At 45.2% G+C, this 12701-nt stretch overlaps 1 protein-coding gene across 1 annotated transcript in view; it reads right to left on the bottom strand.

Moving 5' to 3' along the window:
* The window catches only part of gfra4a (GDNF family receptor alpha 4a), a 273372-nt gene extending 261096 nt beyond the window's left edge, over positions 1-12276 (bottom strand). Inside the window, exon 1 of the mRNA XM_033642931.2 lies at positions 11532-12276. Within this exon, the coding sequence (XP_033498822.1) occupies positions 11532-11589 (58 nt within the window). The 5' untranslated portion in view covers positions 11590-12276. The remainder of the gene's footprint in view (positions 1-11531) is intronic.
* Positions 12277-12701: the final 425 nt, after the last annotated feature.

The raw sequence follows: 12701 nt of genomic DNA, 5'->3' as shown, positions 1-12701 counted from the left end.
TGATTTCAGGACCACACAAACATTTCCACTGTTTCTCTCTCTACTCCTGACGGATATTTCGGCTCCACCACTTCCTCACATAATGAATTTCTTATCTAATTGACAGATGATTCTGTCCAGTCAACGTCTGCAATAATGACGTTATGAGAGAAGCTTTCATGTTACGAGTTTATGTTCTCTGTGCCAACCAAACAACTAACATGAGCCAGCAACACTCCTGTTGGTTAAACTGGGCTAACTGGACATGTTTAAAGCAACATGGTCTCACTCTGAGATCATCAAAAGCTTGGTCAGTGACTTCTGGCGTCAGTTGTATCTCTCTTGGTTTGTCTGTCTGTTTATCGTCTCTTTATCAAAAGACACAAGTTTTGCCTGCGTAGCTCTGACTTGACGCGTGATGATAAACTGTATGTTAGTCCGACCATGAGAGGGGAAAACTGAAAAATGCTAAGTGATCTTGCTTGATTAAACAATATCAAATGGCCGCCACATCTATTGTGCGAGACAAGCAGGGGGCCGTTTAAAACCTCTCCGAGGGCCACGATTGCTCCCTGTGCTGGATTTTGAACATGCCTGCTGCAGACCAACATAATCTCTCTCCTACACATATAGCCGCTCGTTCAGTGGACTTCTGACAACTACATATGAAGTGAGCGGTACCCTGGGTGCGTCTGTTGTTGACGTTCGGGGACGCTGTGTCAATTTGCGCCTACACGTATCATGTCTTTAAAAATACACTTCTACTCTCACAGGAAATGTCTCTGCTTTTTAGGTTCAGACAGTCTTCTTTATAATAAACTAACAACTTGTAATGACATTTATTTCCTTGTGTAACGAACGCATGTGGTTACGTTTAGGAAAAAACATCATGGTTTGACCCAACATTCATAAAGGACACAAACAGCGAGCTCCTGGGTGAAAGTCTGGTGTTGGTTGGACCCTTCCACCCCAAATATAGGGACTGTCCAGCTCCTGAAGTTAGGTTGTTTTGTGATGTCAGTTTCTAATGCTGTCTGGTGGTGTATCATACCTCCACGAAAGGATATCTTTTCTCGTCAGTGTCTGACGTGGAAATCACTGACCAAGCGGCCGTATTTGACGACTTCTGAATGAGGATGGGTCGTGTGGACAGACGGAGGAACAGGCTCATTCTGTATCGTGAACTCTGCCATCCACAAAGACAGACATGTCTAGTCTCTGAACATTTACCCACTTCAAAAGTTCTGCCAGAAAAAAGAACATAGTTTTGATGCTAGCGTTCCCATCGCCATCTGGGTCGAGAAAACAAAGAAGGCAAATGTTAAGTGATGGCTGCAGATTTGTCCAGCTGCCATCATATTCAGGTTAAAGACATGCAGCGTGTCCCAATTCCAAGCTACAGTACACTCTGCTTCTGGGCAGGCTCTGAGTGTTCACACTGAAGAAGTGACAAAATTAAGTGCAGCACACTCACAGCAGTCAGTATACAAACTAAAGACGCCTGATTTTTGAGTGTGCTGTTGATGCAATGCAATGCAACACATAAAGGAAACGAAGGAGCTGCTCAAAGCTGCAAATAAAAAGGAATCTGACTATGGATGGTGGTGAAACACCTCCAGGAACACAACAGAAAATCAAAAATGTTCAGAGCATCATCACAAAGTCACAGTCTGTTAGATCACAGAGCAAATATTGGATCATTTCCTGTTGGTATAAACAACACAGTCGCCAGAAGAAAACCTTGGCACTGTTCATTTCTGCAAACCACGGATACGTTACATTTGTATGTTCGTATGTAACAATGCTGTGGTTAATGTGTGACCTTCATTATTTGATCCTGTTAGACATTTGTGTCACGTTTGGTCAGAATTAGTGTCTGAATTCTTGAGTTATGGACAAAAACACTTTGTGAGGTCACAGTGACCTTTGACCACCAAATTCATGAGTCAAAGTGGATGTTTGTGCCAAATTTGAGGAAACTCCCTCTAGGCCTTCTTGAGATATTGTGTTCATGAGAATGAGACAAACATAAGGTCACAGTAACCTTGAACTTTGACCACGGAATTGTCATCAGTTCATTGCCCTGTACATTTGCTTATCTATGATATTTAAAACAAATCTTCCACATCATTGAAGGGGAAAATGTCCCTAATCTACAGCGCTCTGTTAGAACATCACAGTTCCTCCTGTATGGCAGAAAGATTAGTGCCGTGAGTTTACTGATGATCAGTGGGGAAGTATATGTCAGGATGTCCTCACCTCATCGTCTTGTAACTAAATAATTGAAGAGAATTATTATAAATTAAATTTATAAATGTATGCACAGGATGTTACGTCTAAGTACGATATATTCTAACTCATCCTCTGAATGCCACAGATGTAAAACACGTACAGGGTCAGTCATTCATGTTTTCTAGCAATGCAGAAAACTAAAACATTTTTGGAAAGAGGTGCATGACCGGACTGTTTAAGTCTTGAGGATTCAATCTGACATTTCGCCAGTACACTACCTCTATGGTTGGGAACTGAACAGACCATGTATAGTGTGTATTTTGCTCAACTGGAACCAGTAAACACCCCCAACATTTAACTTGTTCAAACAAATATTGAGTGATACACTACAACTGGAACAACGTACTTAGATACTGAAATATAAGAGGGAAGTCTTCCTGAGAACATGGGAACCTCTAATGGATCTCTGACCGTCCACCTCGCCTGCTGACATGTGCTCTGACTCTATGAAGAAATGAACCATTTCCACTGACTATTATTCTTTTTTATTTATTGATATTATTTATTTTCTTCCTCCCCATTAGTCATTACTATTACAATTCTATCCTTTCTATCTCTTTTTTTTTAGCATTTGAGGATTTTGGACATTTGTCTCTGCTGCTTAACTCAAACACTTTATGGGTTAAATCAGTGGCTTAAAATGGATCCATCACACTAAAGTCTCAGATGTAAAACCATCATCACACCTGCGGCACAGACTGAAGCTCAGACCGACCTGTGACAGTCGCATGTGCAGCACTGGGACAGCAAGTGTGATTAACACATGGAATCATGCAAAGAGAAGCAGAGGCTCGGTGATTATCAGCGATATTTTTATGTCGGCTCCATCTCTGCGAGATGAGAATATGATTGCCACCTCCAGCGCTTCTCTCAATAAAACGCTGGAGTAATGAGAGCTTTTATTGTATGGGTCCGGATAATGGTTCGCACCAGACGCAATGAGACACTGAAAGTTCCTTATACTTAAAAACACACTGACAGACACACTTAGAGGCTTTAAGTACTGAGAACACTTGATGAAGGGCCTTGAAGCTGTGCTAGCTTGTTTCATTACCACTTGTCATTCTCTCTGCCGAGCCAACTCCGTGCTACCTTTCTCCCCCCACTCACAAAACTTTTTCTTCTGATTAATTGCAGCCTTTTAGGCTTTCTCACAATCAGCCTGGACCATTTTGCAGCCTTTTCATTACAAAGTTAAACGTCTGGCTATGGAATACAGTGGCAGTAAATGCCATATCCTTTCAGAGAGGCAAGGGCAGGGTAATTGTCTCTGTGGCATAATCGTCCCTCAACAAAAGCTAGTGGAAATGACAGGGTTTTAACATAATAAGGAGCACTGTCATTTTGGTTTCACCCCACAAAATCCTCCCAACCAGCGTCAGTGCTGCAGTTTGATTCCTTCTATTCCAGGGAATGTTTATCTCCATCTTAGGGGCCTCCATTTAGCTCTTTTCTCCGCTGCCGATGGCCTGTAATTGCTTCCATCTGCTCTTTGTACATACAGTATTACATGTCCTGGCAGAGATAACACGGTGCAGTGAGAAAACCAGGACGATGGCAGAGAACAACCGCCTATAAATGTCAGCCAGTCACCAGTGAAACGCTCCCACAGCTATCTGAATTCTCAGCTCTTTTGTTGAGTCATAATGACAGAGAAGGAAGGCAGTGTTCCTACAAACTTTGGAGCCGAAGCATTATCTCAGCCAGGAGACAGTTGACAAATTAAATCAATAAATCAATCACACAAGATGGATCGAGTGTCAAAAATGATATCTGCAAATGTGACGATGGGAGGTGTAGATTGGGGCGAGCCATTTCCACCGTCTGTACGCTGGGGATGTAAACCAACAGGTGTCGGGGATAAACAACAAACGGGGAAGAGGAAATTCAAGGTTTCCACACATTTTCATGGACAGGATTTCAAAACTGTTCCAGGACTTTTCAAGGACCCATGATAAAATATTAATTTCAGGATATATTAAGCAAACTAAATTCATGGTATCAGTTTTTAGGGGTTGTTATTGATCAGATATTAACATGGAAACATCATATCAGACACTTTCCAGTAATAGATTATGTTTTAGCAGAACTCAAGAAAGTGCGCAGCTGACACTGGGTGAGAGGCGGGGTTCACCCTGGACAGGTCACCAGACTATCACAGGGCTGACACATAGAGACAGACAACCATTCACACTCACATTCACACCTACGGACAATTTAGAGTCACCAATTAACCTGCGTGTCTTTGGACTGTGGGAGGAAGCTGGAGCACCTGGAGGAAACCCACGCTGGCACAGAGAGAACATGTCAGAGCACCTGGAGGAAACCCACGCTGACACAGAGAGAACATGTCAGAGCACCTGGAGGAAACCCACACTGACACAGGGAGAACATGTCAGAGCACCTGGAGGAAACCCACGCTGACACAGGGAGAACATGTCAGAGCACCTGGAGGAAACCCACGCTGACACAGGGAGAACATGTGAGAGCACCTGGAGGAAACCCACGCTGACACAGGGAGAACATGTCAGAGCACCTGGAGGAAACCCACGCTGACACAGGGAGAACATGTCAGAGCACCTGGAGGAAACCCACGCTGACACAGGGAGAACATGCAAACGCCGCAGAGAAAGGCTCCCCCACCCCAGGGTTGGAACTAGGAACTCTCTTGCTGTGAGGCGGTAATGTTAGCCACTGCACCACCGTGCCACTGATTACTGTAACAACAAGAAAATCCCATGAGTTTTCCAAGACTTCCAATGACTTTTACTTATTCCAGGCTTGGAAAATGAGCTTGTGAAATTCCTTGACCCTTCCAGGTTTTCCATGACCGTGGGAAGGCTGATAAACGAAATTCAAAGGGGCAGCACAGTTAAGCCGAGGTTCCAAACTGAGCCGACGCACTGGGGATCTAAAGAGCGACCGGGCTCTACAGAGGATACATATCTCCTCTCTGTTCGATGCCCAACGACAGCCCCGGCCTCATGGAAAAATAAATCCCCTCTCTCACTGTCACACACGGCTTATTCACATTCACATCCTCCTCTTCCTGCTATGTTTGCTCCTGTAATTCTCTGACACTATTTTCTCCCGTCTCTTTGTCAGAGGAACTTGAAGGCACACACAAGTATCCACTATAAGAGAAATCAAGAAAGTGTGCAGCGCTGCAGCAGCTACGGGACCCGGTGAGGGAGAGGGGTGAGTATGAATTATACATGTGTAGGGGGTGGTGGTGGTGAGGGGGTGGGCTCCAGATTTGTCAGAATAAATGCATAAAGCGCATACTTGCAAAAACCCATAATATTATCTGTCACAATTCAAGGTTACCAAACATGCAAGGAGCAAAATTATTCATTCTCATACAAAGCATAGTGATGAGGCTGAATAACTGCTGAGAGCGACAGAAGGAGTTCGGTCTGGATACACGGGAGGCCGTCCTTTGTGTGTGCGAGTGTGTGTGTGTGTGTGTGTGGGGCCGCTCATTAGGAAGCTATTTGTGTGGAGATCTTAGAATCCAGAGAGCGTCTGTCTTTGTCCCTGTGCACTGTATTATCTGTCCTGTGAAACTCTCAAATACATATGATTATATCTCCCACGCCAAACTCTGAAAATTCACCGTTTTATAAAGATCCGTTAATTAATGCTGTTACATGAACGACGATTCAAAGTGAAATAAACCCACTGTAAACTTTTTCAACACAAGTTGTTCGCTCCATTTTGTTACCAAACGCCACATTTACAAAACAGATCAGTCTCAGTGTCCTAATAAACCAAATCATCCTCACTATGACCTCGTCACATGTCCACGTTTGGTCATGGACTTTCCACGTCCACATATGACGTCCAAGGTACCCTGGGTGTGTTGGTTGTTGACGTTCTGGGACGCCGTGTCAACTTCAGCCTGTTACATGCATTGTCTGTTTTCAAAATACACTTCTGTTTTCACAGGAAATGTACAGTTTGCATACAGTCTCTTTCAAAATAAAAGCACTACGTCGGTACAACACCACCAACTGAGGTTTTTCCTTCAACACACACACGTGGTTGGGTTTAGGAAAAAAGAACAGGGTTTGGCTTTACAATCTTACAGGAAGTGAACACTGGCCTCCTGGGTGAAAGTCCGTGGTTGTTGGACCATCCACCACCCCTCCTGCCCAGACTGTTCAGACTTCTACCACTTTAACTTTCACTGTTGTCCAGCTGCATTTCCCCTTGACGCCACAGAGCACTATTTAACAATAACCACGACCGGCTGTGTATCATGCCAACATGAAGGGATGGCTCTTTCCGCCAGTGTCTGATGCCGGAAGTCACTGAACAAGCAACAGTATTCAACAACTTTGGAGTGCGACCAGGTGGACGGGGCATTTTTTTGCTTTGGTTCATTGTGATAATGCTAATGCTAATTTACGTTAGCTACAAACAGGCTAAAACCATTAAAACAAAATGTCCTTCCTGGAAAAACAGAAATCCCGACTCCTTTGAGAATCTTTGGGTCCAAACAGACACTGAACAAGACTTTTGTAGACTTTTGTTACAATTAACTTTCATGAACTGTAAAGACACTACTCTGGCTTTACAGTCTTACAGGAAGTGAACACCGGCCTCCTGGGTAAGAGTCAGTGGTTGTTAGACCCATCCACCACCCCTCACACCCGGCCTACTTTGACTTCCGCCACCTTAACTTTCATTCTCTAACCATATTTTCCCCTGACACCGCCATCCATGCATCATGCCGACGTGAAAGGAGGGCATTTTTCGTCAGTGTCTGACGCCAGAAGTCACTGACCGAGCGCTGGTACTTGACGACTTCGGAGTGAGACCAGGTTGGTCTGATTTCTCTCTCCCCCTTGTGGACACCAATCAATCAACACAGCTTCAAGAACATTTCACAATGGAAAAATACTGCTACTTGAGAAGTAAACTGCATTTTACTGTCCACACCGTCATCAAACTCTGTGCTGATCCAATTTTTTATTTCTTGATACCAATTCTGCCGATAAGGCATAGTACCAATCTGATACCAGTGCTAACTAATTGAAATCATGCAGCCAGGCATCGCTGTGGCTCTAAAAACTGAGTTAATGACCCGTCATGACCGAACGAGTGTTACTGATAGTGAAAATAAAGAGACTGTACTTAATGTGAATCAATCGCTCCATGGTTGATACCCCGATCTGCTAAAAAAGGTCAGTATTGGCACAAGGATCGGAGCGAATCCCCACCATCAGCAGTGTTAGTCCCCCCAGCATTAGAGTAAAGCTTTGATTCTTAAGTCCAGATCCACCATCTGGCACTGATATTCAATAACCATACAGACAGACATCCATCTCAGAGGAGGCAGACAGACCCGTTTCTTTACACTGACAGAAGCCTGAATTCATCAGAATCCCATGAAGCCACATTTTCAGTTATAAGAACTTTTTCTCTGATGGAAAATCCTTAATGGCGATTAGTCGTCCAAGGTAGCTCACAGCTAAACAAAGTCATGCTGATGTCAAAGAGAAAGAAACCCACAGAGATCACACATCACTTGTTGCAGCAGAAGCACGATGAGGACAATTCAGACAAACAAGAAAAACATTGCTTTAAAAGAATCCAATTATTCCAGCAGTGTTAAGAATATCTGAAGCTTTTCTTTTGTTCAGATCATTTTACTGCAGTGAATCATAATGCAAAGTACGGAAGGACTACTTTAAAAATCTATTCAACTGGACACGAAAGTTAATCAGTAAATAATTACCTAGTGAAGAATGGTAATCAGTAGTCAGCTTATTCTCAGCGCCGTAAATTCAACACCGTAATTACTTTTGGGTAACTTTGCTCCGGAGTCCCCAAAATATGAAATCAGAACTGCTCGAGTTCCAGTGAGTGATTTCAGACCCTTTCCTGACATAATTAATGACTAAACCAGGACTAGCTACAGTATGAAATCACTGAGGTGGATGCTGTTTTTGTTTTGAAGTGTTGATTTAAAATACTGTATCACACTCTGACCTTTATTTTGACGAGTTCTCGATTGTTTGCTTTGATTTTATCGTTAGCCGTGACTCTCTGATTGGGGGAAAACTAATTACACCAAATTATTTCATAGTGAAAATACAAAATGTCTGAACATTTCTTTTCACAATTCAATGACTGCTTAATTTTAGAATGTGCAATTTGATCAACGTGTTTCTTTTCCCCCTCTGAATGAAACTGATGACAGCTACCATTTTGAAACAAATTACACATAATCATCTGTTTGCCAAAACAGGCTGATGTGAAATCAACAGTGGATGCCCTTTTCACTCCGCTGGGCCTCTTCACAGGACGTGATACTGCCTCCCCACCCTGATGAATCTAATCTACGGCCGCGCCACTTCGCCCTCGTGAAGGGCCCCCGCAGTTTAACGCATCCCTTTAATTGTTCACACCTTCCCTCCACGACTGCTGCCCCCGTGACGAACCAATCAGCACAAAAATCACGCTGGGAAAATATGCATACCACCTTCAAGTAGTGGGCCCTTTATGTTTATGATTATTACTTCTTGCCAGCCAATTACCGCTGTGCATGTAACACAATTCACAATATTAAAATGGAATAAGCCCTCCGCCATGTCGCAAAAGGCGAGGTAGGCTGTGTTCATTTGCTGCCGACCACTTAGAGAAGAATAATATGCAGATAAACCTGGTCAACTAATTACAGTAATGACTGCAAAATGTTCCGAGCGGTGCGGGCAGATAATCACTGAAGCATCACAGGACTGAGCAGTAAATATGCTGATTTCAATCTGAAGTGAACACAGGCTTATTTCCCCCAGCTTTCTTTTTTCAATGCATGACTTTACCCTGCACGTTAACGAAATGCAACAACAGCGCATGCTAATCCTGCATACATCCACTTAATACACCTCGCTTCATCAGAAAGAGACATTCATTAGACTGGACGGATACTATTGCAGCCCGGACACCACGTGCATTTTTAAAGCCTTGTTTGGCCTGGCAACTTGTACAGGAGCATATTTAGATTTGCAGCAGGAGCTCGGGGGGAAAGAGCCGAATGCAAACACACACACAACAGCCTAAATGTCCTCTTAAACCGAAAGGTCCTCGTAAGGAGCTGCCGACTGGTGGTCCTCGAATGTATAGCTAAGCCAGAAAACAAACAAACACCTGGGAGGCAGTGCTCAAGGATGCTTTGGTAGAAGTTGCTGAAGGAAGTGATGCTGCCTTCAAGTGCTCCACTAAAGCTTCTGAGTCATAAATATGACTTCACACATTCGAGGGCTCAATGCAACCCAACTATCTAAGTGTTTCTGGTATTTAACTTATGATTCAAGAGGCGCTCCGCTTTGCATGACAAAAAACACATCACAAAAGCAACATATGAGCATTTACACTTAACGCCAAACACAAACGTACATTAACAAAACCATAACAGTCTTACATGAGTCGACTCGGCGTATCGGCGTCCTGCGTCTAGTGTTCACATCACTGCTGCTCAGATTCAGAAGGAAATTCCAGACTTCCAATTTGTATTTACCACCTTGTTCCCCAAGAGACCGACCACCTCCGTCTCCCCCTCTCTAACCTTGAGGCTAAAGCTGCTTCAGTTCCTCTGATCCCCCCCCTTCGTCCTGTCTGCGTCGGCCTCCCTGTGTGGCTGATGGACGGGATCATGAGGCCCTGGGTGAGAGACTCTCTGCTGTTTTGACACATCTCTTTGACAAGGTGAGAATATCTGTGGAGAAAAGACTACGACTCACTGCCCCCCCCCCCACATCCTGTTCTCACTTACCCACCCTGCTCATGTCTTGAGTGACAGCTCAGCATGGTGACACAGATTTTACATATAATGTGAAATGTGAGGGACGACAGAGGGACATAAGGGCACCACTTCCTTCAGGGGGGAGTGTGGCAGATGGGGTGATGTTAGTGTTCAGGGTTCAAGGTGGAGGAACACCTCGTCTGGGAGCCCCAGAATTTTACTTCCAGTGTGCGAGGCTGCTCTCAGTGTGCCTCGTGAGCATCTGCAATCACAGCTGCAGCAAAGGGAAATGGAGTCTGAGATGTGGAGCTGTCATCATCGAGGCTATAAATCTCACAAATACAAATCCCTCCGTCCGTACGTCCTGTTTCCAGCCTGCAATCGGCTCTGCGGGAAGGTTTTTTTCTCTCCATGGTGGGGGAATTTTGCAGAACAGAGTGCAGCAGAATCAGAAAAAGTCTGGAGTTTGTACCACAGATGAATTTTAAATGAGACCAGCAGAAAACAGCACTGACATTAGAAATGACTTGCACCAGCTGGCACAATGAGACGCGTACAGGTGACATGATTAATAGATTTAGGGAGAAAGAAAGCTGAGTGTGTGTGTGTGTGTGTGTGTGTGTGTGTGTGTGTGATGGTCCCTGCTCATGAATTTACTGTTTGATTTCATTCTGCACACCACTTTGGGCAGTTTTATGCCTCTTACACACAAGCACGTGCACAAATGTGCGCGCTCACACACATAACACACACGCACAGGCGCGCGCCACACACCGCACACACCGGCTGCCACTCCGCTCCGCCCCCCGCACGCACGCGCACACACACACACACACACACACACACAGACAACACAATTCACCTGCAAAGGCAGGTGCACAAGCGCACGCACGCAACTAACCACATAGGCTGATACACGCGCGCGCGCACACAAACACTTTAACACACACTTGTCTGCATTGGCATTTTCGCAGTCAAACCGGGAGCAGCAGCAGCAGCGGCTCTGGTGGCAGAAATAAAAAAACATTTGTGAAGCGCTCTTTTCTCCACTGATCCGTCCTCACCTCAGAGTGTGCCTGTGCGGGAGGATGTGCGGGGCTGCTGCCTGCAGGGTAACACAAAAATCCCTCTCCCAGGCTGAGAGGAGACACGCAGGCATCTCCTGAGTGGAGAAAATCCGGCGAGTGCCGCCGCTTCATCACTGTCAGTCACACATCACATCAGATTTTGCGGTCTTTCTGTGTGGTCCTTTAACAAACCCACAACCCTGCTCTGCCCGGGACCCTGTAGTGCACCCGTTCACATGAACACACCCGGCTCATCATGCAGGAAAAAGAAATATCTCATCATGCAACTTTAGCAAAGAGCAGGCTGGAGAGAGAACAGTGGCACTAATGAGCATGAAGCTCCGGCTGGAACAGGTCTGACAGGAGCTGCAGCAAGCAGCCGCAGAACAACGCGTTCATTTTGCACAAGTTCAACTAGACTGAATTACAAGTGTTCAACTTACCAATAAGAGCCAGCTGCAAGAAGTACAGTCCGAGGAAGTCCATTATGGAGTGCGACATTAATTCACACGGATGCAATCCCGGGGAGCTGATGTGCGGGAATAAAAGCCCTCTGTTTGTTCAAACTGGCACCGAAATTAAGACCGAAAGACTCGCAGCTATTTCTCAAGTGCTGACTGGCCGCTCAGGCTGACGCCGGAATCCACAGCAGTGCATGAAAAAGCAGGAGCGGAGCAGAGCATCATTTTTTAACAGTCAAACTTTTGTCATGGAGGAAAAATGGGTTAGAGCTGCGCCAAATGAAGCCACCGCTTCCAAATCAATGCAACACCGAGGGGTGGAGAAAAAACACTGTTTGTTCCTCAGCTGGAATAAATCTTGCGCGTACTGAACATCCCTGAACGTCTCATCCGTCCGTCCTGAGCGGCTGCTTCCTCTCCTCTTCGCCTCCACCTGCGCAACGTCTGGAAACTGCGGATGAATCACAGGGGCGCGTTGCTTTGCGCACTCCGACCTGCGAGTCACACGGTCCCTGTGATCCTCTGCTCCCAGGCGGGTCGGCCGGAGATGCCCAGCCCAGCTCGTTTAAAAATCCAATCTTGGCCAAAGTTGAAATAGGACAAGTGAAATCGATAGCCTATTTCATACTGCCATAAAATGGAAACAATAAACCCGCGTAAAATGGTGCATAGTGTGTATGGGTGGGTGGACCGTATCCACACTTCTCTCAAAGCAGGTTATTTCCCCCCCCAAAAAGAGAAACTACCACAGCCGACTTGCATGAGAATCATTGATTTGAGGCAGTTGAGGAAATATTTTAGGGGCCCTACAGCAGCAGCAGCAGCAGCAGCTCAGCATCAGACAGTAAAACAGAGGCAGGCTGACTCACAGTGTCTCTGCTTCTTAATGGTAAAAATGAAGAGACCATCTTGCAGCCAGCATGGTCTGTTTGAGGCTACCTGCTGGCTAATGTGCTCATGCTGCTCTGCTTTCACAACACAACAAAGAATAATCTGTTTTCATCTGGGTTTTGGGGACGGCGGGGCCTGACTGACGTTCACCACGAGCTGCACCATTAGCCCATTTTTTATCTATAAGAATTTTGTTTGCAACACACTCAGAATAACTGGATTAAGCCTGTAGGAGTGGCACTCCATAAATCATGGAGAATA

This window comes from Epinephelus lanceolatus, chromosome 15 (assembly GCF_041903045.1).
Source record: "Epinephelus lanceolatus isolate andai-2023 chromosome 15, ASM4190304v1, whole genome shotgun sequence".
NCBI classification, from domain to species: Eukaryota; Metazoa; Chordata; class Actinopteri; order Perciformes; family Serranidae; genus Epinephelus; species Epinephelus lanceolatus.
Note: the sequence above shows the minus strand (reverse complement) of the source record. Positions and strands in the feature narration are given on the sequence as shown.